Source organism: Cucurbita moschata, unplaced genomic scaffold (assembly GCF_002738365.1).
Source record: "Cucurbita moschata cultivar Rifu unplaced genomic scaffold, Cmos_1.0 Cmo_Scf00027, whole genome shotgun sequence".
Classification (NCBI taxonomy): domain Eukaryota; kingdom Viridiplantae; phylum Streptophyta; class Magnoliopsida; order Cucurbitales; family Cucurbitaceae; genus Cucurbita; species Cucurbita moschata.
In genome coordinates, this window is record NW_019268543.1 from 2,643,362 (window position 1) to 2,665,553 (window position 22,192).

At 37.5% G+C, this 22,192-nt stretch overlaps 5 protein-coding genes across 13 annotated transcripts; 3 read left to right on the forward strand and 2 right to left on the reverse strand.

Moving 5' to 3' along the window:
- The first annotated feature begins 369 nt into the window (after positions 1-369).
- LOC111462404 (purine permease 3-like) lies at positions 370-2,356 on the forward strand. 4 transcript variants are annotated; one of them, XM_023105949.1, is made up of 4 exons: positions 370-456; positions 798-886; positions 962-1,757; positions 1,834-2,356. In XM_023105949.1, the coding sequence occupies exons 2-4, from the start codon at positions 834-836 to the stop codon at positions 2,152-2,154; spliced, it is 1,170 nt and encodes a 389-aa protein (XP_022961717.1). In that variant the 5' UTR covers positions 370-456; positions 798-833; the 3' UTR covers positions 2,155-2,356. The 4 variants fall into 4 exon arrangements, with proteins under 4 accessions (XP_022961717.1, XP_022961716.1, XP_022961718.1 ...); XM_023105948.1 differs by lacking the exon at positions 370-456 and having other exon boundaries at positions 492-886; XM_023105950.1 differs by lacking the exon at positions 370-456 and having other exon boundaries at positions 492-886; positions 968-1,757.
- A 2,661-nt stretch (positions 2,357-5,017) lies between these two features.
- On the forward strand, positions 5,018-7,351 carry LOC111462483 (purine permease 3-like). The gene is made up of 2 exons (XM_023106070.1): positions 5,018-5,857; positions 6,903-7,351. The coding sequence occupies exons 1-2, from the start codon at positions 5,033-5,035 to the stop codon at positions 7,248-7,250; spliced, it is 1,173 nt and encodes a 390-aa protein (XP_022961838.1). The 5' UTR covers positions 5,018-5,032; the 3' UTR covers positions 7,251-7,351.
- LOC111462479 (chaperone protein dnaJ 1, mitochondrial) lies at positions 7,326-16,415 on the reverse strand. Of its 5 annotated transcripts, none has more exons than XM_023106063.1 (21): positions 16,091-16,415; positions 15,668-15,775; positions 15,483-15,585; positions 15,252-15,338; positions 15,038-15,129; positions 14,390-14,473; positions 14,219-14,257; positions 13,908-14,018; positions 13,792-13,833; positions 13,619-13,706; positions 13,278-13,342; positions 13,117-13,179; positions 12,941-13,013; positions 12,289-12,380; positions 11,598-11,669; positions 11,049-11,105; positions 9,884-9,932; positions 9,723-9,792; positions 9,476-9,565; positions 7,928-8,126; positions 7,326-7,658 (listed from the first exon to the last, which is right to left on the reverse strand). In XM_023106063.1, the coding sequence occupies exons 2-20, from the start codon at positions 15,692-15,694 to the stop codon at positions 8,027-8,029; spliced, it is 1,404 nt and encodes a 467-aa protein (XP_022961831.1). In that variant the 5' UTR covers positions 15,695-15,775; positions 16,091-16,415; the 3' UTR covers positions 7,326-7,658; positions 7,928-8,026. The 5 variants fall into 5 exon arrangements, with proteins under 5 accessions (XP_022961831.1, XP_022961830.1, XP_022961829.1 ...); XM_023106062.1 differs by having other exon boundaries at positions 16,048-16,129; XM_023106061.1 differs by lacking the exon at positions 16,091-16,415 and having other exon boundaries at positions 15,668-16,015.
- On the forward strand, positions 16,076-17,821 carry LOC111462481 (pentatricopeptide repeat-containing protein At5g27460). 2 transcript variants are annotated; one of them, XM_023106067.1, is made up of 4 exons: positions 16,076-16,203; positions 16,323-16,599; positions 16,736-17,010; positions 17,122-17,821. In XM_023106067.1, the coding sequence occupies exons 1-4, from the start codon at positions 16,121-16,123 to the stop codon at positions 17,720-17,722; spliced, it is 1,236 nt and encodes a 411-aa protein (XP_022961835.1). In that variant the 5' UTR covers positions 16,076-16,120; the 3' UTR covers positions 17,723-17,821. The 2 variants fall into 2 exon arrangements, with proteins under 2 accessions (XP_022961835.1, XP_022961834.1); XM_023106066.1 differs by having other exon boundaries at positions 16,736-17,821.
- On the reverse strand, positions 17,775-21,719 carry LOC111462482 (phosphoribosylaminoimidazole-succinocarboxamide synthase, chloroplastic). Its single transcript, XM_023106069.1, has 12 exons — positions 21,356-21,719; positions 21,079-21,180; positions 20,791-20,920; positions 20,326-20,418; positions 20,156-20,244; positions 19,965-20,045; positions 19,454-19,543; positions 19,256-19,345; positions 19,137-19,187; positions 18,974-19,020; positions 18,092-18,149; positions 17,775-18,002 (listed from the first exon to the last, which is right to left on the reverse strand). Exons 1-12 carry the CDS (start codon positions 21,677-21,679, stop codon positions 17,943-17,945), a joined length of 1,215 nt encoding a protein of 404 aa, XP_022961837.1. The 5' UTR covers positions 21,680-21,719; the 3' UTR covers positions 17,775-17,942.
- Positions 21,720-22,192: the final 473 nt, after the last annotated feature.

Sequence of the window (22,192 nt, forward strand, 5' to 3'; positions counted from 1 at the left end):
GGAATAATTTAATAATGGAAGATACCAAAAAAGGAAAAAATGCTTTTATAATAAATGAACTAACCAAAATTAATTCCATAAAATAGTTAATTGATTATAATCATTATAAATAAAATTTTGTATTACCTTAATTTAATTAAGGTTAATTAACTAGTTAAATATATTTTGGATGTGGTTAGCTAGCTAATAAGTAGTCACAATAATTTTGGTAAATCAATATCTATATTTTATAATAAAAAATCAATTAAAGAAAAATAACAAAATAAATAAATAAATAAATAAAGGTATACTAAAAAAAATGGAAATAGTTTTAAAAGGAATCTATAAAAAAGAACCATTTTTACAAATAGATTATGACAAAATCCTCAACGGAGTTATATCTATCAATTTTTTCTTTCGAGGAAGCATTACCAAGCTTGTTTGTTCTCGATTCAGTAGTGATAATCAAAAGTGCAAGTAAGTTCTTCATTTTTAAGCTTCGTTTCTTACCGAAATGAAATATTAACTCATAGTTTTAGGATAGATAGCCATATGGAGAGTTGGAAATGGTCATTTTGGGATTGATATTATCCATTTTAATCATAAACCCTCGTGACTTTGTTTTTTATTTTCTCAAAAACCCGGAACCGAAAATGTAAATTTGGGTTCTTTAAAGTGATTGATATGATTGATATCATGATGAACATGTTGAATGCAAAAAGAATGGGACAATAGCTAGTGGGTTTAATGGCATCAACACTTTTAAGGTGAAAATGGAAGCTTTAATGGCTGCAATTCAAATCTTCTCATAATCACAGACTACCATAACCAAAAAAGTTCAGTTCTTGATCAAGATGGAGCCAAATTCGCAGGAAACAGAGAAATTTCTAGCCATGGCTGCCAGAAGGTAACTCATTATACACATTTGAATCATAATTGAATCGTAATTTGTTTGTTTCTTTGTTCTTGACTGTTTCTCTAGTCTTAGATCTCGAATTAACACTTGCCCTTTAAACGCAAGCCATTCAATCACTCCGGCGAAGCCAATTGAGAAGAAACCACCACCGCCGGAACAGAGCACCGCCATGAAAAGGGCTGTTCTGTTTTTCAACAGCATATTGCTGGCTGTCGGATCCTGCGGCGGTCCCTTAATCACGCGATTATATTTCGTTCACGGTGGAAACTGCGTGTGGCTTTCCAGCTGGCTTCAATCCGGCGGCTGCCCAATCATTTTCATCCCGTTAATCATTAGTTACATCTTTCGCCGCCGTGCCGCATCGCGTTCCGGTAACTCAACGAAGATGATATTCGTGAAACTCCGGCTGTTTTTATCCGCCGCCGCAATCGGCTTGATCATCGGCTTCGACAATTACTTGTACACTTACGGCATCGCACGGCTACCGGTTTCCACGTCGGCTTTGATCATTGCGTGTCAGTTGGCGTTCACAGCGGCCTTCGCGTACCTGCTAGTGAATCAGAGATTCACACGGTATTCGATAATGGCCATCGTTTTGATGACGACCGGAGCGGCGGTTTTGGCGTCGCACACGAGCGGCGACTTGCCGGCTGGAGTGTCCAATAAACAATACAGAGCAGGGTTCTTGACGACATTGTCGGCGGCGTTTCTGTACGGAATGATCTTACCGTTAGTGGAATTAACGTACGAAAAATCAAAGCAGCAAATCACGTATACTTTGGTTCTTGAAATTCAGCTGATTTTATCCGTGTTCGCCACCATTTTATCCACCGTCGGCATGTTAATCAACAACAATTTCCAGGTAAATAAAAACAGAGCATTTCCGGCATGAAAGTGAACTTTACTGGGTTTGTTAAATTTTGCACGAATTGGAACAGGAAATTGGGAGGGAGGCGGCGGAATTCGGATTGGGGGAGACCAAATACTACGTTGTTTTAGTGATGAACGCCGTAATTTGGCAAAGTTTCTTCCTGGGGGCGGTCGGAGTTATTTTCAGCTCGTCGTCTCTGTTTTCCGGGGTATTAATTGCAGTGATGTTGCCGGCGACGGAGATTCTTGGAGTTATTTTTTTGAAGGAGAAGTTTCATGCGGAAAAGGGTGTGTCTTTGGTGCTTAATCTCTGTGGTTTTGTATGTTATTTGGTTGGTGAAATTAAGAACGACCAAACTAAGACGCTAGAGCTTCAAACAACTGCTTAGTTAACGAGTCAATTCACAAACGTTTAAACGTCTAAACACCCTCTTCTTTAATGTAATCACTCACGAGATTATAAATAATATGGTGCAAGGCAAGTTTGATGGTCTGGACTAAAGTGGGAACAAAACAGGTATAGAATGTATTCTTTCCGAGAAGAATTTGATTTTAGGAATTTTTTGTCATTTCTAATGAAAATTCTAAGAATTTATTGGTTGTTCGAGATAATTTGATTTTAAAAAAAAATTTTAATGATAAAAATGGAACAATATTTTTTTGTTAATCGGGAGTGGTTGAGATTACATGGGATGAGACAGAGCATAAATCATAGGAAAAGCACCAATAATTTGGGACCTTAAATAATGAACATAGTCAAAACCAAACTCAATCATATGGTTGTCAATTATAATTGTCATTTTAAATTTCCAAACTTTAACAAAAATATAAATTGTTTAATGCTTTCAATTTAATTTTAAAAACATTTGATTCTCTTTGGTCCCACACCATAAAACTCGAGCGATGATTGAAATATTTACCTAACATTTTTTATTTTCAAAAATAATAATTATGTTTTTAAATTTTAGAATACGTTACATTATTTTAATATTTAATCAACCAAATAAATTGCATTATTTTGATTTGTTTTTATAATTATTAAATAAATGAACGTAACACGATAACACGATACATGACTAAATTTGTAGAGATGTTTAAAAAACTTGATCCACCTAATTCAATCGACGATTGAATTATGAACTTTTTTAGTTAAATTATACTTAAATAAAACAAAAACTTTATAGGTTATATTGGTTTACGTGTTTATCCAACTCATTAAAATTTATTATTAATTTTAAAATGTATATTTTTGTTTATCCTACCATTATATATACATATATTTATTTTATTTCATAATTATTTTTATTATTTATTCTCCTAACTATTTGGAAGGTATATATTTAAACGGGTTATAAAATAAAATTAAAAATTTAAATAAATAACCCGAACAAACTCAACCCAGAAAATTTATGATTGGGTTGGGTTAGGTTGGGTTGAGTTCATTATTTGACCCCGTTGACGTCAACTCCACAAATTGAGTTTAGTATAAAAAAAACATTTCCAACCCAACTTACAAAGGAATGTGAGCTTATTTATTTGTATATGTACGATTTGCCTTGTTTCAAAGTACATTTTGAACCCGGAATCGAATTGAATGATCCACATTTTACTCGTACGGTTTGTCTTGGTTTAGAATCGAATCAAAAGAGGCACATTTTACTCGTTTTTTGAGATCAAGACGGAGCATAAGATTCAAATGGTAAATTGGGTTCTACAGAGAGTTATTGATTATTTGACTCCAGTCAACGTGTCCTTTGAATTTATATATGTTCGGTTTGTCATTTTTGAACCTCAAATCGAACCGAATGATCCACATTTTAATCATGTTTCGATAGACGAACATGGACGGTGGAATTTAAATGGTTAAATGGGGTCCATAAATCCCATTATTTGATTTTTGTCGTTTTTTAATGTGAAGCAATATAGGGTGGGAAAAAGTTCTTCAAAGAAGTAGGCTGTGAAGGACGGCACTGAGAGTCCGATACAGGTCAATTTTTATGGACCAGAGACTACAAAATAGAGCCACATGTGGTTTGGGGTCTAAAATTAAATACGTCACTTTTTGTTATTATTATTTTAGCAAACGGATATTGTTTTCTATGCACTTTTCCTCGGACTCTTTCAGAGTTTTTAAAACACGTCTGTTAGTGGAAGGTTTTTATACCCTTATAAAGAATACTTCATTCTCATCTTCAATCGATGTGGAACCTAGCATCCTCGCTGACACTTGTTCCCTTCTCTAATCGATGTGGGATCTCACAATCCGTCCACTTTCGAAGCCCAGCATCCTCGCAGACACTCGTTCCTCTCTCCAATCGATGTGGGATATAGATACATCAAAATTCTTGTTAGGTGGTCTACGAGCTGCTACTCAATCAATTAGTAATGAAATACCATTAACTCACACTCCCCCCTTAGCAATCTGACTTGGTTTCACTCTACATGTGACCTTTTCGAGAGGAATTCGATCTCGGTATATCTCGTCAAGTGGATAGGCAGCAAGCACACAAAATAATCGAAATATGATAGGTAATCTAATTTCGGCCCATTGAATTTAAAAGCGACTTGCCACCAGTAAAGCCGGTGGAGAAATGGCACCAGTATAGCCGGTGGAGAAATGTTTCAGGGCACTCGTGTTTGTTAACAAATTATTCAAAACGATATATTAAAGATGAATACAAAAATTTCAAAAGAATAAAATTGAAATTAAAAGCCATTCAATTTCTTAACAACTCCGGTGTATAGGATTACAATTTAGGGTTTATAATTTAACCTAACTCTATTTTACTTTCAATTCAATCGTTTCAAACATGGAATTTAGAGGTTAGCTTCTACCATTTTAACTAGAAATCTATTCATTAAGACGGTGATACTCGTCATCCTCGAAAATCCAATTAGAGATATTCAAATAACCCGAGAACTCATCCAACCCAAATCATAGTAGATTGTGAGCTTTATTCGGAGTGGCTCGAGTAACGAACCCAATTCACCAAAAATTTTAAATTGATCTAAAATTTTTTCTGTTAGATGATGAAAGTCCACTTCGGCTAATTTAGGGAATGATCATGGGTTTATAATCAAGGAATACTTTCTCCATTGGTTCGGACATAAGCCACGAGAGTTATGCTCGAAATGGACAATATCATACCTTCGTCTCTACCATTTTCCGATGGGATACGACCACAACAAGCACTAATCATGCAGGTGGGAATTGTAATGTATGTCCCCACCGATTTGGTGTCCACATTGCTCTGCCATCGTCCATAAATGTCAGCTCCTCTTCCCAATTTCGTCCATTCACAATTCCTTGATCACAACTCTAAAATGCATTCCCAACCCTCAGAATCTTTCGTACATAATCAAACAAAACATGAACAACCAAACCAATCGCCGGAAGCCACCGTCAAAAAGTTCCTCCTCGCCTTTAATTGTGTCTTGATGTCCATCGGCAATTGCGGCGGCCCTCTGATTCTACGCCTCTACTTCATTCACGGCGGCAACCGCGTCTGGCTCTCCAGTTGGCTGTTAACCGGCGGTTGGCCGATTATTTTACTCCCTTTGGTCATTAGTTACTTCCAACGCCGTCGCACTTCCGCCGCTGGAACGACGACGGAGTTCATCTTCATAAAGCCGCGTTTGTTCTTCGCCTCTGCTGTAATTGGCCTTCTCACTGGACTCGATAATTACCTTTACGCTTACGGCGTGGCGCGGCTGCCGGTTTCGACTTCTTCGCTGATTATTGCGTCACAGTTGGCGTTCACGGCTGGGTTTGCGTTTTTGCTGGTGAAACAGAGGTTCACGAGCTACTCTGTAAACGCCGTCGTTTTATTGACGCTTGGTGGGGCAATTTTGGCGTTGCACTCTAGCGGAGACCGGCCGGCCGGAGAGTCGAATAAAGAGTACGTCGCCGGATTCTTGATGACGGTGGGGGCGTCGGTGTTGTACGGATTTGTGTTGCCGTTGATTGAATTGACGTACAAGAAAGCGAAACAGAATCTTACATATACGTTGGTGTTGGAAACTCAGTTCGTGATATCTTTATTTGCTACGATTCTATGTACCATTGGAATGCTCATCAACAATGATTTTCAGGTCAGATTTCTATCCAATTCCACAGCTTTCTCTGGTTTTTCGTTTTTTTATCTCATGTTCTTCGGTTATTTTCAACGTGTTCGAGTATTGTTGAAGTCCCACATTAGCTAATTAAGAAGAGATTATAGGTATATAGGAACGTGAGTTCCATTAATACGAGTCTTTTTGAAAAACCAAAAGCAAAATCATAAGAACTATTACCAAGGGAGACATGAGTTTCCCCTTTTGGGACTTGGGCTTCACCTGAAGGCTTTTAAAACGCGTCTGTCACGGAAGATTTTCACACCCTAGAAATATTCCATTCCTGTCTCTAACCTACGTGGGATCTCACAATCCACCTTCCTTCGGAGTCCAACGCCCTTGTTGGCGCACCACCTCGTGTTCATCTTCCTTCGGGACTCAGACTTCTATGACATGTCAACCGGTATTTGGCTCTGATACCATTTATAACAGCCCAAGCCATTATAACAGTTTAAGTCCACTACTAGTAAATATGGTTCTCTTTGGGTTTCACATCTGCTAAGACCGCTAGCAAATATTGTTCTCTTTGGGTATCGCATATGCTAAAGAGAAGTTTTCACACCATTGTAAAGAATGTTCCGTTCTCCTTCACAGATGTGGGAGAACGACAATAAGTTGATAATCAATCTTGAAAGATCGAAGTTAGACAATTTTAAAAGAATATGATAAAAAAATATTTAATGATGCGTGATTCAACATTGTATGAACGGGGATAGATATCCTTATTCACATTATTACTTATTTTGAATAAAAAGGAGAGGTGTTAATCAAAAGTGTATATTTTATTGAATTTGAAATTAATTTAGAAAGTTCAATTATTTTAGTTGAACGCGTACTGATATCTTATCATCTTAGAAGTTAGAGATCTCATCTAAAATGAAATGATTACGTGGGGTCAACCACGGGGTCCAATCCTTGATATTTCAATTACAACTTACCCAATACTGACCATACAAGTGTCAACTTTCTATTGGCCAACATCTTTTTTTTTTGTGAAATCTAAAATGATGAACAATTGGAACAGGCAATTCCAAGGGAAGGAACAGAATTTGGGCTGGGAAAGACGAAATACTACGTGATATTAGCGTTGAGCACCGTAATCTGGCAGTGTTTCTTTGTGGGTGCCGTCGGAGTTATCTTCTACTCTTCCTCCCTGTTTTCAGGTGTAGTAATTGCTCTGTTATTGCCGGCGACGGAGATTCTCGCCGTCATCTTTTTCCGGGAGAAATTTCAGGCGGAGAAGGGCGTCTCTCTGGCTCTCAACCTCTGGGGCTTTGTGTCTTATTTTTATGGCGAGTTTAAGCAAAGCAGCAAGAAGAAGCTGCAGCTACCAAGAGCTCAAGGAAGTGGTATTCAAATTCCCAATGTTTGAAGGTTCTGTATGTAGGGAAGCTACTAGTTTTAGTGATGAACCACTGTCCAAAAATAGCAATAATAAAGAAGAGAGTTGAAAATGTATTAATCTCGTACTAATATTTGAGATCAACTCTCCCAAAATCACTATTCAAAGAATCTTTAGTTTGTGGGTCGTTGTGTAATTATTCATAGCAAAAGGCTCAGCCGTCAGAATCTCAAAATGGCTACAGTTCTCAAGTGTTGCGAGTAGTTGCAGAGAATGATGGATCAAACCTACAGAAAGCTTGTGGAGGAAGGAAAAGAAAGACCTTCATTCCACAAGAGATTCAAAGATCGTCCATCTACTTGTTGTAATATCTATATAAATTTTCCAAACAAGTGTAACTCGGATACTCTTCACGAATTTGAAACGGCAACTCGGGTACTGAAAAATTGACCAGCAAACATTAGCAATGGGAAATCATGTTCACAAGACACAAAATGAACTAGGGTTGTAATTGTTTGAGCTATGTTCATATTGGCTAATTGATAGGTTATCATCGCTAGGACATCTTTTTTTTAAGTAAAACTAAAGATAGTAAAGCTTATTGCCTGATAACATATTCAATTAATGTATTTAAGATTGGTTTCCAAAGACGGTGATTAAAACGACCAAATAAACTGGAAAGAAGAATACCAGAGAAAATAGAATACCTTGTATCTATCTACATTACTTTATTGAATGAATAGGTGGACCTCCCACTTCAACGGTGACCTGCCAAAATATCTCCCACTGCCACTTCTGGAGCTTGCTCAGCCCATTGTTTTACTCAGGAACACAGCGAGCAAGATAAGTAGGGACAATTCAATAACAAACTTAGGTTCCCCAACATGGTTAAGAATTTGTTGCCACCTGAAAGTTCAACCAGTAGAGAGCTGCTGATAAAGCCTGTTTTCATTTTAGGATCTTCATTACAATCAGCACAGAAGAGAAGGTAAAGAAGCCATTGAGTAAGAAATGAAATGCTTCTGATTGAAAAAATGTATTAAAATAAAACTTGCGAAGTAAAGTGTGGGTTGGGAGGGGGAAGGGACCTCCGGAAGTTTCTTAATAACAAATTATGGAGGTTGAGAATTTGTCTGAAACCATTTCCATATTTTGGGGTTTATTCGTCTCTGCAGAGACGAATTACCTCTCCCTCCGTTACAGTTTGGATACTGGGAGAGAATAAGCTCCATTCCACTCCTTGACCCATGTCCTAATCATTCTAACTTAGTTAAAATAATGAGACTGCCTATCCCTTGGTGAAGAGCCAACATCACGCCCTCCCCCTCCCCCACAGTACATTTTAAAGTACATTTAATCTAGCTCTCATCTACGTAAAAATGGTGAAAATCATACAATAACGTGGAGCGTCCGCCTAATGTTCGATTGACACAAAATTTGATGAGCTTATATCTTTTACTTAAACAGACTAAACTCTAGAGTCGCTTGTCAAAACTCATGAAGGAACCCCAATTTTCAGGGTCATGTTCCAAGGCCTATCTTGCCCCCATTAAGCTTGTCTTTGACACTCTTGGCAACACTGTTGCTTCTGTTCTTGCTTACATCTTAGCTTGACAATTTTGCCTGTGTTGGATGATGCACTATCCTCCTCTGTCGCATCATGACACTTCTCTCTTGGCTCTCGACATGGTCTAACAGGTGACACTCACATGTCACTACTACTCTTGACTACAACATGGAAATCACAATCTACTCTCTTCTATTATGGTTAGTGACACGAAGCATCTTAACAAATGCCAAGTGTTTCAGTGGGTGCGTATTATGCATGGAGAAGTCTATAGATGATGTTGTTAAAAGGAGAGAACCAAAGACCATTCTCACTCCTAATTTCTATTGTTTTGTGCAACCAAAATGAAGAATTTACTATCCATAGTTTTTGTAATGGTCTCATCACTCTTAAATAGCAAGATAAAATGTCTCGATTACTCAATTACAGTTTTTTCTCCCTCGCCATGTCAGAGCTATCTTTAGTGTGCTTCAAGGTAGTTGCCGAGTCAAGACATAAACTAAGATCCTATGTTAGAATGTCATTAGTTATTTGTTTTAGAAGATTTCTCGCAAGGTTCTAGGAGGACTTAAAAAGGTGATCGATCAGCATATCCTTCGTCAAATGATTAATAAATTAGCATAACAGCAAGAAGGGAGATACAGAATGAAAACATTAGGCATGCAGGGTACATAAGGAGTCAACTGACCAACTTGCTTCATTTGAGTTGTCAATCCCATTCTTTATTTCTTCTTCAGCAAACTCTTCCAAAATGGCACGTTGTCGTTCATTTATTTCACTAAAAGCCATGAAAGAAAACGCGAATCAGTTCATACAGAACCGGCAGCATACTGTTTCAAAACTTCTAGTAAAAATTGTGGACACAACCAAACAGAGATTATCATAATGCCAGAGAAAATATGACGAAGAGTAGAAAATAAAAAACCAAAACCTACGTGGGAAATTTAATACGGAAGCGCACATATTGATCTCCACGATCAACAAAAAGTCCATGTTTTGGCAATCCTGGACCAGTTCCACGGTTAGGTATTCTGGCTTTTCCCTTTTCTTTTCTTAAATCAAAAGTTCTACGAAAAGATGGGGTGAAAAGGCATACCTTTCCCTCTCAGTATTAAGAGCTGTCCCGGCTGAACGCCTTTTGGTATCTGATTCAAGAATAAAAGCAACGTCAAGTGAGTTTAAAACTTTAAATTGCATTTATCGTGCTCACTATTTATTTTCGTGAAAATTAAATGTATAAGTAATAACTTCGAAATTGATTGGTCTTCTAATTAGTGCATCTACAATTTAAGGTACATTTTAATAACACAATTTATCCTACGCAAGTAAACTGATACTAAAATAGCAAAAAAATAATAATAACAAATAAATAAAAAGAGACCTAGGAGTATTACCCGCTCTCTTGGTAACTTAAGAACCCTAGCTAATTGATCTAAGAACTCTCATGAACCCCTCATGGATGTGTAAACTCCTATATCACAAATGCTAAAACCCCTCGATCAAAATGACTTCATCCCGAATGATTGTAAATCTTGGGATTTTTATCTAACAATCTTAGCCAAAAAAGATTAGCAAGAATTGGAGATGCATAAGTCAGCACACCACAATCTCTTATCCATGGCATTAGACAAAGTAAATCCCTCCAATTTAGCCATTAAACTTTAAACAAAGCCATCCTTCAACCTCCAGATCATAGCACTCATGTTGGAAGTCAAATCCCATGACTCTGTGAAGTAAACTTAATATTACCGAAGCGAAAAGTTTATGGAGTCCAAAAGGGCAAGTTGAACTATAAGAAATATTTTCATAAATCATCCACAAATCCAACCAAAAGACGTCGGCTGTGGAGAAGCGAGCCCGCAACTAGAGGCTTTAGATCAGCTTATTGTACTCGAAGTCCGTCTAACCCAAACTTACTCGCAACAAATGGCTAGAAGCAAGGATCCAATGCGATACGGGAGTCCAATAGTTTTGATTTTACTTTCATTTTGGAGTTGTGTTTCTAACAGAATTTTGCAATTTCTCTCCTTACTCTATACCGTCCAATTGGATTGTCATTGTGAAATTCCTTTTACTGTTCTTGAAATCTGATTCTCTTTGGCACAACAATAGCTTTTTTCTTAAAAGGAAAAGTCTTAAATATACCATGTTTCCCTTTACTCTCTGAGTTCAGATTTCTTGTAGTTGCAAGCTATTTTGAAATATAGGAAAACAACTATGTAAGAAAAAGAATTGATAAGAACAATGATTTTAAGCATTACATTTATTTCTATCTTGCCTGACAACGTTGGAACCTCAACCTTGCCACCAAGAATAGCCTGAAAGAGCAATTTGAAGCCAAATTTGATGAATATAGATTGACAAAGGTAAGAGTAATTAATGAATAACACAATAAAAATAATAAGTAATAACTATTGTACAAAAAATAAAAACAAGATAAAAAAATGAGAAGGAACTCAAAAGAAGAAACAATTCCCGCAAAGAGACAAAAACCCCGACAATCCCACGAAATAACTTTCATTTCTTTTAATAATTTGAAAATGGGCACGATGGATAGTAAGTATGGCGAACTGCCATAAGACAATATGAGAAAAAGATGTTTACTTAGAGACAACTAGTAAAGAGCAATAACTTATAAGCCAGTATGAAGGTCAAATCTATAAAGATTGAATAGAGAGAAAATATTAATTCAGAAAAATGCATGACAAGTGAGCAGATTCGGGTGACCAGAGAAAAACTTCCACTGAAAAGCATATCCACTCATGAAAAAATATAGACATTCAAACCCCAATAAGGATTTAATTTCTCACTTGAGTAAAGCTGACATTAGAATCCACATAAATGTCCACACCATCCCTCTTAAAGACACGATCTTCAGCAACCTACAACATTGAAAAAATAATATTAGAATAATAGGGAAAATGGCTATCCCTTTATTAATCTGGCGATTTGACATTCATGACTAAAAACACTAAAGAAAACAATTCCATTGAAAGTAAAAAGGAAATCATGCGAAGAGCACATAATAGCACACTGCCCTTAATTTAAATTGAACTCAGTACTAAATAGAGATCGTTTGTACATGGCATGAGAAGAAAATTGATCGTGGAAATAATGAAAACAGTTCAAAAATACTTTTTCTTTAAAAAAAGAAAAGAAAAGAAATCTATTATTAAAAAATATAGCCACAAGGTATTTAATAAAGAACAAGTGAACAATCAAAGATCAAACATAAGTTATTTATTTTCATATGAAACAAAGTTTTAGTTTAGATGATGAAGTTCCAAAAGGTAGCTATCAGTGTGTTTACAGAAAACAGCTCCAATATGAGATCAAATATAAGTTAGTGGATCGCAACATTGTTGAAGGGCTTAGTTTTCTTGAAACAGGGAGAAGGAACAGGTGGTCACATTGAGCATAGTTAGCAAGTCATGTGCAAGTGCATTTACAAGGACAGACATTGCTAAAGTAAGCTGAAGGGAAATATAAGTGAGTTTTTGCCTTCAATTTAATAATCAAGTTGCCAGATTGACTTTCTCGTCCACCGCTACTACCAGCTTCTGGTACACGAATGGTATCTCCAGAATCAACCCCTAATGCATTACAATAATTATAAATATATAAATATTAAAAAAAATATTCTACATGAGAATAAAACATTACGAAGTTTCATGTACTCTGTGAGTTAAAAGTTGTTCATGTAAGAATACAATTGAAGAACACTAAAGAATAAAATTCTTGTGAACAATTCCAACATAACCTAACAACTTAAGTTTATGGACACCACATTCAAGTTAAAGTCATTGCAGTATCTCATTCTCACTTTGATTCAAATATAACACCAACACAAGCGTGTTTCAAGTAACAAAAAAGAAACAAATTTTACAGAATTAAAAAAATATTTCTAATAAATAAATTAAATATAATCTAACAACTTAACCTTTTTGAAAAAGAAAAAAAATGTTTACGAAATTAAAGCATTTTAAATTGATAGCTGACAAGTAAAATAAATTATAACCGAATCCAATTAGTTGAATTCAAGTAGGCTTATCTAAAGTGTTGCAGTTGCCCAATAAATTCTACATAATATATTGATCATGTTCTATTTCATTCAATATGCAACATGATAAACAATCAAGTGGTTATGACCAACCAGCAGGTATGGTAACTGTGACCTCCTTGACACCCGCCACAACCCCCATTCCCCTGCATTCCACACATAATTCCTGAAGTATACCAAAAAAGAAAAACAAAGAAATAAATCATTGAAACAAGATTAGAAAGGAAAAAGATCTAAAAGAACTAAAATCTTTGAAGTATACATCAAACCTTAATGATTTGACCCGATCCTTTGCAAGTGGTGCATGTTGATGTAAATGGAGGAATAGTAACCTGATGATTAAACTACTCAAATCTGAAAGAAAATAGCATGAAAATTGACAAAGCATTGTTCCCGATTTGCACGTAATTTATAATTTGAAGGCACTTACCCTACCTAAACCTCTGCAAGTAGGGCAGCTTCTTTTCGTTGCATTCACTGGAAAGCCACGCCCATCTAAAACAAAGGCCAAAGGCCATAAACTTAAAAAAGGAAACAAAGTTGCAAAAACTCTTCTATTGCTTGAGAATAAATTAACTGAGGGTAAACGCAAGGCAAATAGATAAAAACTACAATTCAAGCAATCAGCAATCAGCAATCAGCAATCAGCAATCATAACATTTTGTGTGTGGGTGCATGTGTGTCTATGTAATCCACACTTCTGCATTAATCGGTATGACCTATTTAGATCTCAACATGACTTGAGTTTTGCAGACAACCAGGCTTACTTACAGCAAGAATCACAGGGAACCATAGCATCAAAGGACAAATGCTTTGTGCATCCTTTAGCAGCTTCTGTAAAAGATAATGACAGGGCAACCTACAAAAAATCAAGCATATTACATGGTTTGTATTAGAAATTTAGGAGAACTGAGTAAAATAAAAATTGGGCACAAACTAAAAACCTGAATATCTGAGGCAAAACGGCTGGTCTCATGTTCAAAGATCTGTGAAGCATCAAAATACTTTAGAACTTCCAATTCAATTGGTGAGTAAGAATAAAGAGGTTAAAAGCAAGTACCTCAGAGAAAATCTTTTGAAATGAGTCAGAAAAATGGGTTCGATAAGTATAGCTAAACCCATCTGCGTCACCAGTACCAAAACCTGCATTTTCAAATTCTCCACCACGCCTCTTCAGCCACATAGATATACACAGTACAAACAAGTCAGCATAAAGCAAACAGCTATCTTCAGTCAGCATAAAGCAAACAGCTATCTTCACTTATCCATAAAAGTTATCATTAACAATAAAACAAATAAACAAATAAGAAGAAAAGTGGCACAAGCAGCAGAAGATATAGAATATGTCTGTAGTAATTTAGGAGTTGCCACCTGGTCATATTGGGATCTCTTCTCAGAATCCTGTAGAGTCTGAAATGTCCAAGAAAAAGAACAAATGAATCTGCCGTAGGTATTGAACGTAAAAATATTTGGCTAGTGAAAAAAACAAACATCCACAGTGAAGGAGATATGGAAGACTTAAAACCAATGACACCAACAAACCTCATAGGCTTCTCTTATCTCCTGAAATTTCCTCTTGGCAGAAGGATTGTTCTTGTTTGCATCCGGATGGTACTTTTTGGCCAACTGCACAATATAAGCAATAATTAAAATTTTAGCAGGTGAATGCGAGCCAAGAGGTATCTGTTGAAAAGAAAAGGCATAAAATAGGTGACAAGAAATGTGGCCACTGCATTGGTTAACAACACAGAATTTTCATCAATCTTATTAGGCCATAGATGTGTGTAGTGCAACAAAAGGTACAGATAACAAAGAATAAATAATAAGTGACCTGTTTTGGTTCGTAACATTTCCATAAAAGTAGTTTAGTCTTTGTCACTAAAATTATTCAAAGAATTCAGTAGATATTTTGAATAAAGATTTCAGACTAAGACAAAACAAGCATAAAAGTTTAGAAACCCATAGAAATCAGCTATTGATGAATAGAATGCATAAAACACACAAATATATTAGAGAGTTGCTTCGCACACTGAAGGCAATGGCATAGTTGAGAGGGAAGCTTAAAATTATAGAGAACATAGGCGAGTAAGGTAGAAACTTCGAGAAAATATATATATAAAAGGGGAAACTTAAAATTACAAGAAGTTACAATCACATTCCCTTCATATTCGATTTCATTGATCCACTCACCGCATGGTATGCCTTCTTAATCTCTTCTCGACTGGCATTGTGTTGAACCCCGAGAATTTCGTAGTAATCTCGTTCAATAGAATGACATGAACCTAGAGACATGCAAAATGATACAGTCCGGATGAGCAAGATTTCAATACTACCTTAAATATTAGGTACATTTACTGAATTAAACTGTCATTAGGGCTGCAGGTAATGGAAGAGAAGGAAACACCTGTGGCATGTATGAAACATCTACTCGCCGGAAATCCTGTGGCGAAGTCAGGAGCTTTACCGACGGCAGAAGAACATGGTTGCAACACTGATTCACATTTAGAGCCCGAAAAGCAAATCAACAAAACAGAAAATAAAGCTCAGATGGTCAGGCCAAAAAAGAATGGAAGAGAGAAAGAAGAAAGAAATGGTGAACTCGTCAATCGTTCAGCTGAAGGTGGCAAGGAATTACCTCGGGCACAAGAAAAAAATTGGCGTAACGATGAAACTTTTCCGAGCGGGAGCCGGGGATCAATGGACGACCCTCCTACAGATGAGAGTAATTGCCGCCGGCACTATATTTAATAGTATTAGCAACGTCGATAAAGAGCAGCGATGAAGACAATTGATCACAAATACTGATACGTGTAAACTCACCAGCCCTAGCCAGCCGAGGCGTTTCATAACGAAGCAAAATCGCAGTAAACGCGCAGAAATGCAACTATTGATCACGAGAACTTATATATATGTAATAAGAAATCAGAACTGCATCAACCGGTTAAACAATTAGATGCTAATGTGAGAGAAGACAAATCGAATGAACTCGAACGACAGAAACGAAAGAAATTCGCCGGTCGCCGGCAAAGTACGGTGTTCCGTGCTCCCACAGACCGGGCCTCTGGAGGTTTATTGGGTTATTTTGTGTTATGATCGCGGTAATGGTATGGGGATCGCTTTGTTGGGGTTCAAGTCTAACAAATATCGAACGGCGCTGATGAATAAGGCGTTGTGTCGCCGGTTTAGGGCAATATTTATACCTTCGGTTTTTTTGGACCCACAAAAGGGAAGACCATTGTATACCTTTGTGCCAATGCGCACACAAAGCAATCGATGACTCGGTGGCTCGGCGCTTCAGAGGTCGCCGCTCGAACGAAATCGGTGATGAAGACGACTCTCCGCTCCGGCACCGGACGGTAAGCCCTGTACTTTTACCTCTCTGTTTCCCTAGCTATCATTACAACAGCTCCGAGTTTCATCGTTTTATTATCCACTTCTGATCTGAACCAAACTGCTGTTGATTCCATAATTACAGAATTAATTTTCTTCTCCGAGCATGGAGGCCTATATCGTCACATACTTCGCCAGTCGACTCTTCGGACATCATTTCTGCCGTATCTCCCAAAACCCTACAAAAAGGTGGCGACAATGGCAACTTCAAGCAGGACTTTATGAAGCTCAAGCAACCTCGGAGTAGCGTGACCACCGTACTTCAGAGTGGTAACAGTGAAGCTCAAAGAACCTCAATCACTAAGCTCCGGCGTGTTGTCAAGAAGCTCTGCAAACCGAAGCGATTTGAGCGTGCACTAGAGGTTGGCAATTAACAGTTTGGAAATTGAAATTGGAATTTCTTCATTTTATCCCAATGGAAGAACAGAATCATGATCACAAAGTAATGCTTCTCTCTGTATAATTCATAGGTTTCTTATAAAATTGCTATACATTCAGGTACTAATGTTGATGGAAACTCAAAATAAGATCCGTATGTCCCCGGCTGATCATGCTCTCCGATTGGAATTGACCATCAAAGTGCACGGTTTGCTGAAAGCTGAAGAACACTTCAATCAATTGCCCAACATAGCCTCTCAGAAAGCTTCATCTCTCCTTCTTCTTCATGGTTATGTCAAAGAGAAGAACACAGAGAAAGCTGAGGCTTTCATGGCAAAGCTAAAGGGCTTGGGACTGGTTGTGGATCCGCATCTTTACAATGAGATGATGAAACTGTATGTCGCCACATCTCAAAATGAGAAAGTTCCTCTTGTTATAAAGGACATGAAGCAAAATCACATACTGAGAAATGTTCTCTCCTACAATCTTTGGATGAATGCTTGCAGTGAGCTATATGGGTTTAGGTCAGTGGAATTGGTGTATGAAGAAATGCTGAGTGATAAGAATGTTCAAGTGGGATGGAGCACTCTATCTACCCTGGCTAAAGTGTATACACAGGCAGGCCTTGTTCACAAAGCGTTTGCAGCCTTGAAAGCTGCAGAGAAGAAGCTATCCTCAGGTAACAGGCTTGGATATTTCTTCTTAATTACATTATATGCCACTTTGAACGACAAGGAGGGAGTTCTTCGAGTTTGGACAGCTAGTAAAGCTGTAAGTGACAGACCCACTTGTGCCAACTACATGTGTATATTGCTATGTTTGGTGAAGCTAGGAGATCTCAACGAGGCAGAGAAAATATTTAAGGAATGGGAGCTCGATTGTCGTAATTATGACATTAGAGTCTCCAATGTTCTTCTGGGCGCATATGTGAGGAATGGATTGTTAGAGAAGGCCGAGTCGTTACATATGCACACATTAGAGAGAGGTGGTACTCCGAATTATAAGACATGGGAGATTCTCATGGAGGGATGTGTGAGAAGCCAAAACTTGGACAGAGGTATTAATTTTCTCGAGAACAATTTTGCTGGGTTGAAATGTCATGATTAAAATCTATCGTTTTTCTTTTTTGGTCGATTCAAGTATAGTTAGGTAGATAAAGTACGAACTGAAAAAACATCATATATTTCATAAGTTTTCATTATTCAATCTCTGCAAGTTGCATCCATGCTACATGGAACACAGCAGGCACCACACAGGGTAACCAAAGTTTATCGAGTTTATTAATGTTGATAACTTAGCTTTAGCTACTAAGTACCAATCTCTATGATCATTTTAGTGCTGCCAGTGCCGATTTAACGTTTCGTGATATACGATCATGTAATGGTTCCTGCATAAAACCAAAAATAGTCAATACCATCAACCATATGGTTGACATAACTAATACACATAGACCATTTTATAATGAAATCTATCTACCTCTAACAATGGCACCTCAAATTTGGATTTGGTTATTGTCTCGTACAAGAAGATATATCTGCCATCATGAACAAGAATACGGAGTCGATAGTTAGGAATGGATCTGTAACAGCCCAAGCCTACCGCTAGTAAATATTGTCCTTTTGGGTTTTCCCTATGCGCTTCCTCTCACGGTTTTAAAATATGTATGCTAGGGAGAGGATTTCACACCCTCATAAGGAATGCTTTATTTTCCTCTCCAACTGATGTGGGATCTCACAATTCACCCTCCTTGGGGACCAACGTCCTTGTTGGCACACCGCCCGATGTCTAGCTCTGATACCATGGAGTCGATAGTTAGGAATGGATCTGCAACAGCCCAAGCCTACCGCTAGTAAATATTGTCCTTTTTAGGCTTTCCCTCATGCGCTTCCTCTCAAGGTTTTAAAACATGTATGCAAGGGAGAGGTATTCACACCCTCATAAGGAATGCTTTATTTTCCTCTCCAACTAATGTGGGATCTCACAATTCACCCCCCTTGGACACCAACGTCCTTGTTGGCACACCGCCCAATGTCTAGCTCTGATACCATTGGTAACAGCCCAAGCCCACCACTAGCCGATATTATCCTCTTTGAGCTTCCTATCAAGATTTTAAAATGCGTTTACTTGGGAGAGGTTTCCACACCTTTATAATGAATGTTTCGTTCTCCTCTCCAACAGATGTGGGATCTCCCAAAGAGGTATAAGAGTTGAGAAGTCATAAAAGCTCAAGAAATACAGAGAAGCCTTTTGCAACTTAGTCCCCAAGGTCTGAATATGTAGAATGTAGCTTGTTTTCCTAGCCATTCAATTTGTATAAATGAAAGGATCGAATAACGTCGAGGAAAATAAAATACATACCTCCATGACAGTTCACGTACAAGCTCTTCAGGAGCATCAGGGAGAACCTGAACATATTTCACGAAACCATGAATGATATTTCAACATCCAAAGGCAGTACAAATGGCATAAGTAAGAATTAATAACTTCATCAAATAGTTGAGAGAAAATATCAAGACCATACCTCATCTTCATATGGATTGCAATTATCTTTGAACCACAGCCTCAAGAATTCCTATACGGATAATGTAAAGTTCATAAACTAATGCAGATGGTACTAAAATATGCAAACAGAAAACGCACCTTATCAACATTTTCAGGCTCGAGGCCGTTTTGAAAGCGTTCCTCATAGGACTGTGCAATCCAGTATCTGCTTGAATCAGGTGTATGCACCTTGAATTGCAAGTAGGGAAAGAATCATCTCTTGCAATAATGACTCAAATATTTACATAAATTAGCAATAGATGTGAAGTCTAGAAAAAGTTAGAAAGAGTATTGAACCTCGTCAATTAAAAGAATAGATCCATCCTCTCCCTTTCCAAATTCGTACTTTGTGTCGACCAGTATCATACCATGCTCCAAAGCCACTTTCTGAAATATCAAGATTGGAGAGTGTTAAAACTACTTCTTTGGCCACTATGAAAGACATTGTGTAACAGCCCAAGCCCACCGCTAGCAGATATTGTCCTCTTTAGGTTTTTCTTTACGGGCTTCCTCTCAAGGTTTTAAAACGCGTCCAATAGGGGGAAAGGTCTCCACACCCTTATAAGGAATGTTTCGTTCCCCTCTCCAACCGATGTGGGATCTTACACATTGTGTATTGGAAAATGAATTCAAGGACCAATTAGATTGCTTATTCAAACTTTCAACATAATGTCAGCACCAAATCCACTTTAAAAGGTAAAACATGAGGGCACATTGTAAACAGGTATAGTCAGGATTCTTGCGAAAACATCACTCCAATTAATTTGTCTCGGGACGAAAGATGGAAACTGTAACATAACGAACTTACCTGCCCGTACTCGAACAAGCTTAAAGCCTTTCTACTTGCTTCTTCATAATCAGCTCGACTCATCAGGCCCCTTTCAAGGATCTGCAAAGCTAGCATGTATGTAAACAACACAAGTAATTTGACTGGAACATAAATTATAAGCTAATTAAGAAAATGCCTAAAGCCTACAAGCTCATAACAGAAGGGTATACCTCATCTGGTGTCACAGGAACGTCATGAGTATCAGCCTTGGTTGTTGGAGTAAGTATATGGGAAGACAGCTTTTGATTTTTAACCAAGCCTATTATAGTTGAGAGGCGATTACGTGGATCAGTCAGAGAAATTTCGAATGGGAAGAGACAAAACGATAAAGAAAACATACCATCTGGAAGAACATTTCCACAGTAGTTTCGCACCCCGTTCTTGTACACCGTCCATAATGATGTATCCGTGCTTCCAGTGACAAATCCTCTAACTACAATCCAGAAGGTGATGACCATATTACACCATGGAATCATGGGGACACATCCATTTACAAAGACATAAAATGAAGATGAAGAACACTAAATATATCAACAAGTATACACCCCAAAAAAGGAAAATTCAACAACTTCAACACAGAATATCTTTTCCTTCCAATAACCGGGAAAGTTGCAACATAGTCAGTTGACTCCCTGTGTTATTCCATAGTCAGCAAACTGATGAACTAACAAAACATCCTTCCCTTTAGTTTCTTTGTCCTATATTTCTTCAGCTGTTTTGTTTTTTCACATTGCCATGTTCTATAGTTACTAATGCTCAATTCAATCCAAATGGAAAGGATGCTGAGAATTCCATAATGACTCACCAACAAACTCAACGGGAAAAACTGAACACTTCTTTGCAATCGTGACATTTTTATCCGGGACTGATACAACTGCATTTGAAGTGATGTGCTGTGTTCTGTCAAACCACCATAAGCTGGTCTCATTAAGAACCTGAACGATGTAGAACAAGAGAAATTGGGAGCCAAGAATTAAAAAACTAAGAACAAGTCGATACCCATCCTAACTATATACAACCAATTCCCAATCCCAACAGTGATTTGCCTCATAATAAATAAGGAATTCTCAGTATCAGTAAAGAACCTCCCTACCTGACCCTTAAAGGGTATGGAAGCAAGAACTCTATCGAACGCACTCTGTCGATCAGTTGTAACCAAAATAAGATAATCTCCATAGTCATATATATCTCTCACCTGCACAGTGGGAAACACTGGTAAAATCACTAAGTTTCGGTCACTATAAAGCAAAGAGCTCTACAATCTCGCATTCTTAGTTAATCAGTTCTTCTCCAGCAACCAAATAAGAAACAGACATCACCCATTCAAAAAATGTAAAAAGGAACCTTATTCCGATTCCGCTAAAGATCACCTTGCCCCTGGTTTTGGACTTAATCCCAGGAACCGTCAAGTGGAGATTCGTCTCAGATAGACAGTTGAACAAAGACTTGTCTATGGCGCCGACGATCTCCTCTCTACGATCCCCTTTAATCAAAGCATCCAAGGATATATTACGCGGCGAATCTTGACGGTGGCTCAGGCTCGCCTTCACCGGAGACGAAGAAGAGGCGGCGGAGAGCATCCTCAGCCTCGTTTTTCCTCTGCCGAGGGAGGCTGAAGTGAAAGACGAAATGGAGAATGGGAGCTTGACAGCAGGGGTTTTAGGAGCGTGGATACCGGTCATAGGACGAGCCATTCTTCCCTTGAGGTGATCGGATTCCGTTTTGGTTCGAAAAGCGGCGACTTTATATGGCTGCGGAGAGCTCGAGAGCTAAGCTCGTCTTTCCGTTACGAACCGACCCTTTGGGCTTTCAGATGGGCTGAAAGATGGCCCAATGGGTCGAATGAAATCGTTGTGGGCCCTTGCCCATTTCCGGTAAACTTCTGTTTATAAATTTAAAACCTAATTTAAACCACGCAAAATTACGATGATTAAAGATGATTAATTATAATTTATTTAAATCATAATTAAAGTATTTAATTATTTAAATAATTTTCATCGATGGCCATAATTTTTTTTAAAAAAAATTGTATATTTCTAACATTTTAATATAATTATTATAATATTTAGATGCGAGAATTAAAAAGAGTTAATTATAATGTAATTAAGCTAATTAACGTTTCATTAATTACTCAAATTAATTATAATGTATTTAGATGCGTATATTTTTTAATGTGAGGATTAAAAATTAAATAATTATGTGTGGAG

Bases quoted from the DNA above. Each gene is read 5' to 3' on its own strand.
- LOC111462404 (XM_023105949.1), top strand. From the start codon at position 834: ATGGAGCCAAATTCGCAGGAAACAGAGAAATTTCTAGCCATGGCTGCC. The intron at 887-961 runs GTAACTCATTAT...CTGTTTCTCTAG, and splicing joins CTAGCCATGGCTGCCAGAAG to TCTTAGATCTCGAATTAACA. The intron at 1,758-1,833 runs GTAAATAAAAAC...GAATTGGAACAG, and splicing joins TAATCAACAACAATTTCCAG to GAAATTGGGAGGGAGGCGGC.
- LOC111462483 (XM_023106070.1), top strand. From the start codon at position 5,033: ATGTCAGCTCCTCTTCCCAATTTCGTCCATTCACAATTCCTTGATCAC. The intron at 5,858-6,902 runs GTCAGATTTCTA...CAATTGGAACAG, and splicing joins TCATCAACAATGATTTTCAG to GCAATTCCAAGGGAAGGAAC.
- LOC111462479 (XM_023106063.1), bottom strand. From the start codon at position 15,694: ATGAAACGCCTCGGCTGGCTAGGGCTG. The intron at 14,474-15,037 runs GTGAGTGGATCA...TATATTGTGCAG, and splicing joins TTAAGAAGGCATACCATGCG to TTGGCCAAAAAGTACCATCC. The intron at 14,019-14,218 runs GTGGCAACTCCT...ATGTGGCTGAAG, and splicing joins AGAGATCCCAATATGACCAG to AGGCGTGGTGGAGAATTTGA.
- LOC111462481 (XM_023106066.1), top strand. From the start codon at position 16,121: ATGACTCGGTGGCTCGGCGCTTCAGAGGTCGCCGCTCGAACGAAATCG. The intron at 16,204-16,322 runs GTAAGCCCTGTA...CCATAATTACAG, and splicing joins CTCCGCTCCGGCACCGGACG to AATTAATTTTCTTCTCCGAG. The intron at 16,600-16,735 runs GTTGGCAATTAA...CTATACATTCAG, and splicing joins GATTTGAGCGTGCACTAGAG to GTACTAATGTTGATGGAAAC.
- LOC111462482 (XM_023106069.1), bottom strand. From the start codon at position 21,679: ATGGCTCGTCCTATGACCGGTATCCACGCTCCTAAAACCCCTGCTGTC. The intron at 20,921-21,078 runs GTAGGGAGGTTC...TACATCGTTCAG, and splicing joins CCATACCCTTTAAGGGTCAG to GTTCTTAATGAGACCAGCTT. The intron at 18,150-18,973 runs GTATGTATTTTA...TCATGATGGCAG, and splicing joins GTACGTGAACTGTCATGGAG to ATATATCTTCTTGTACGAGA.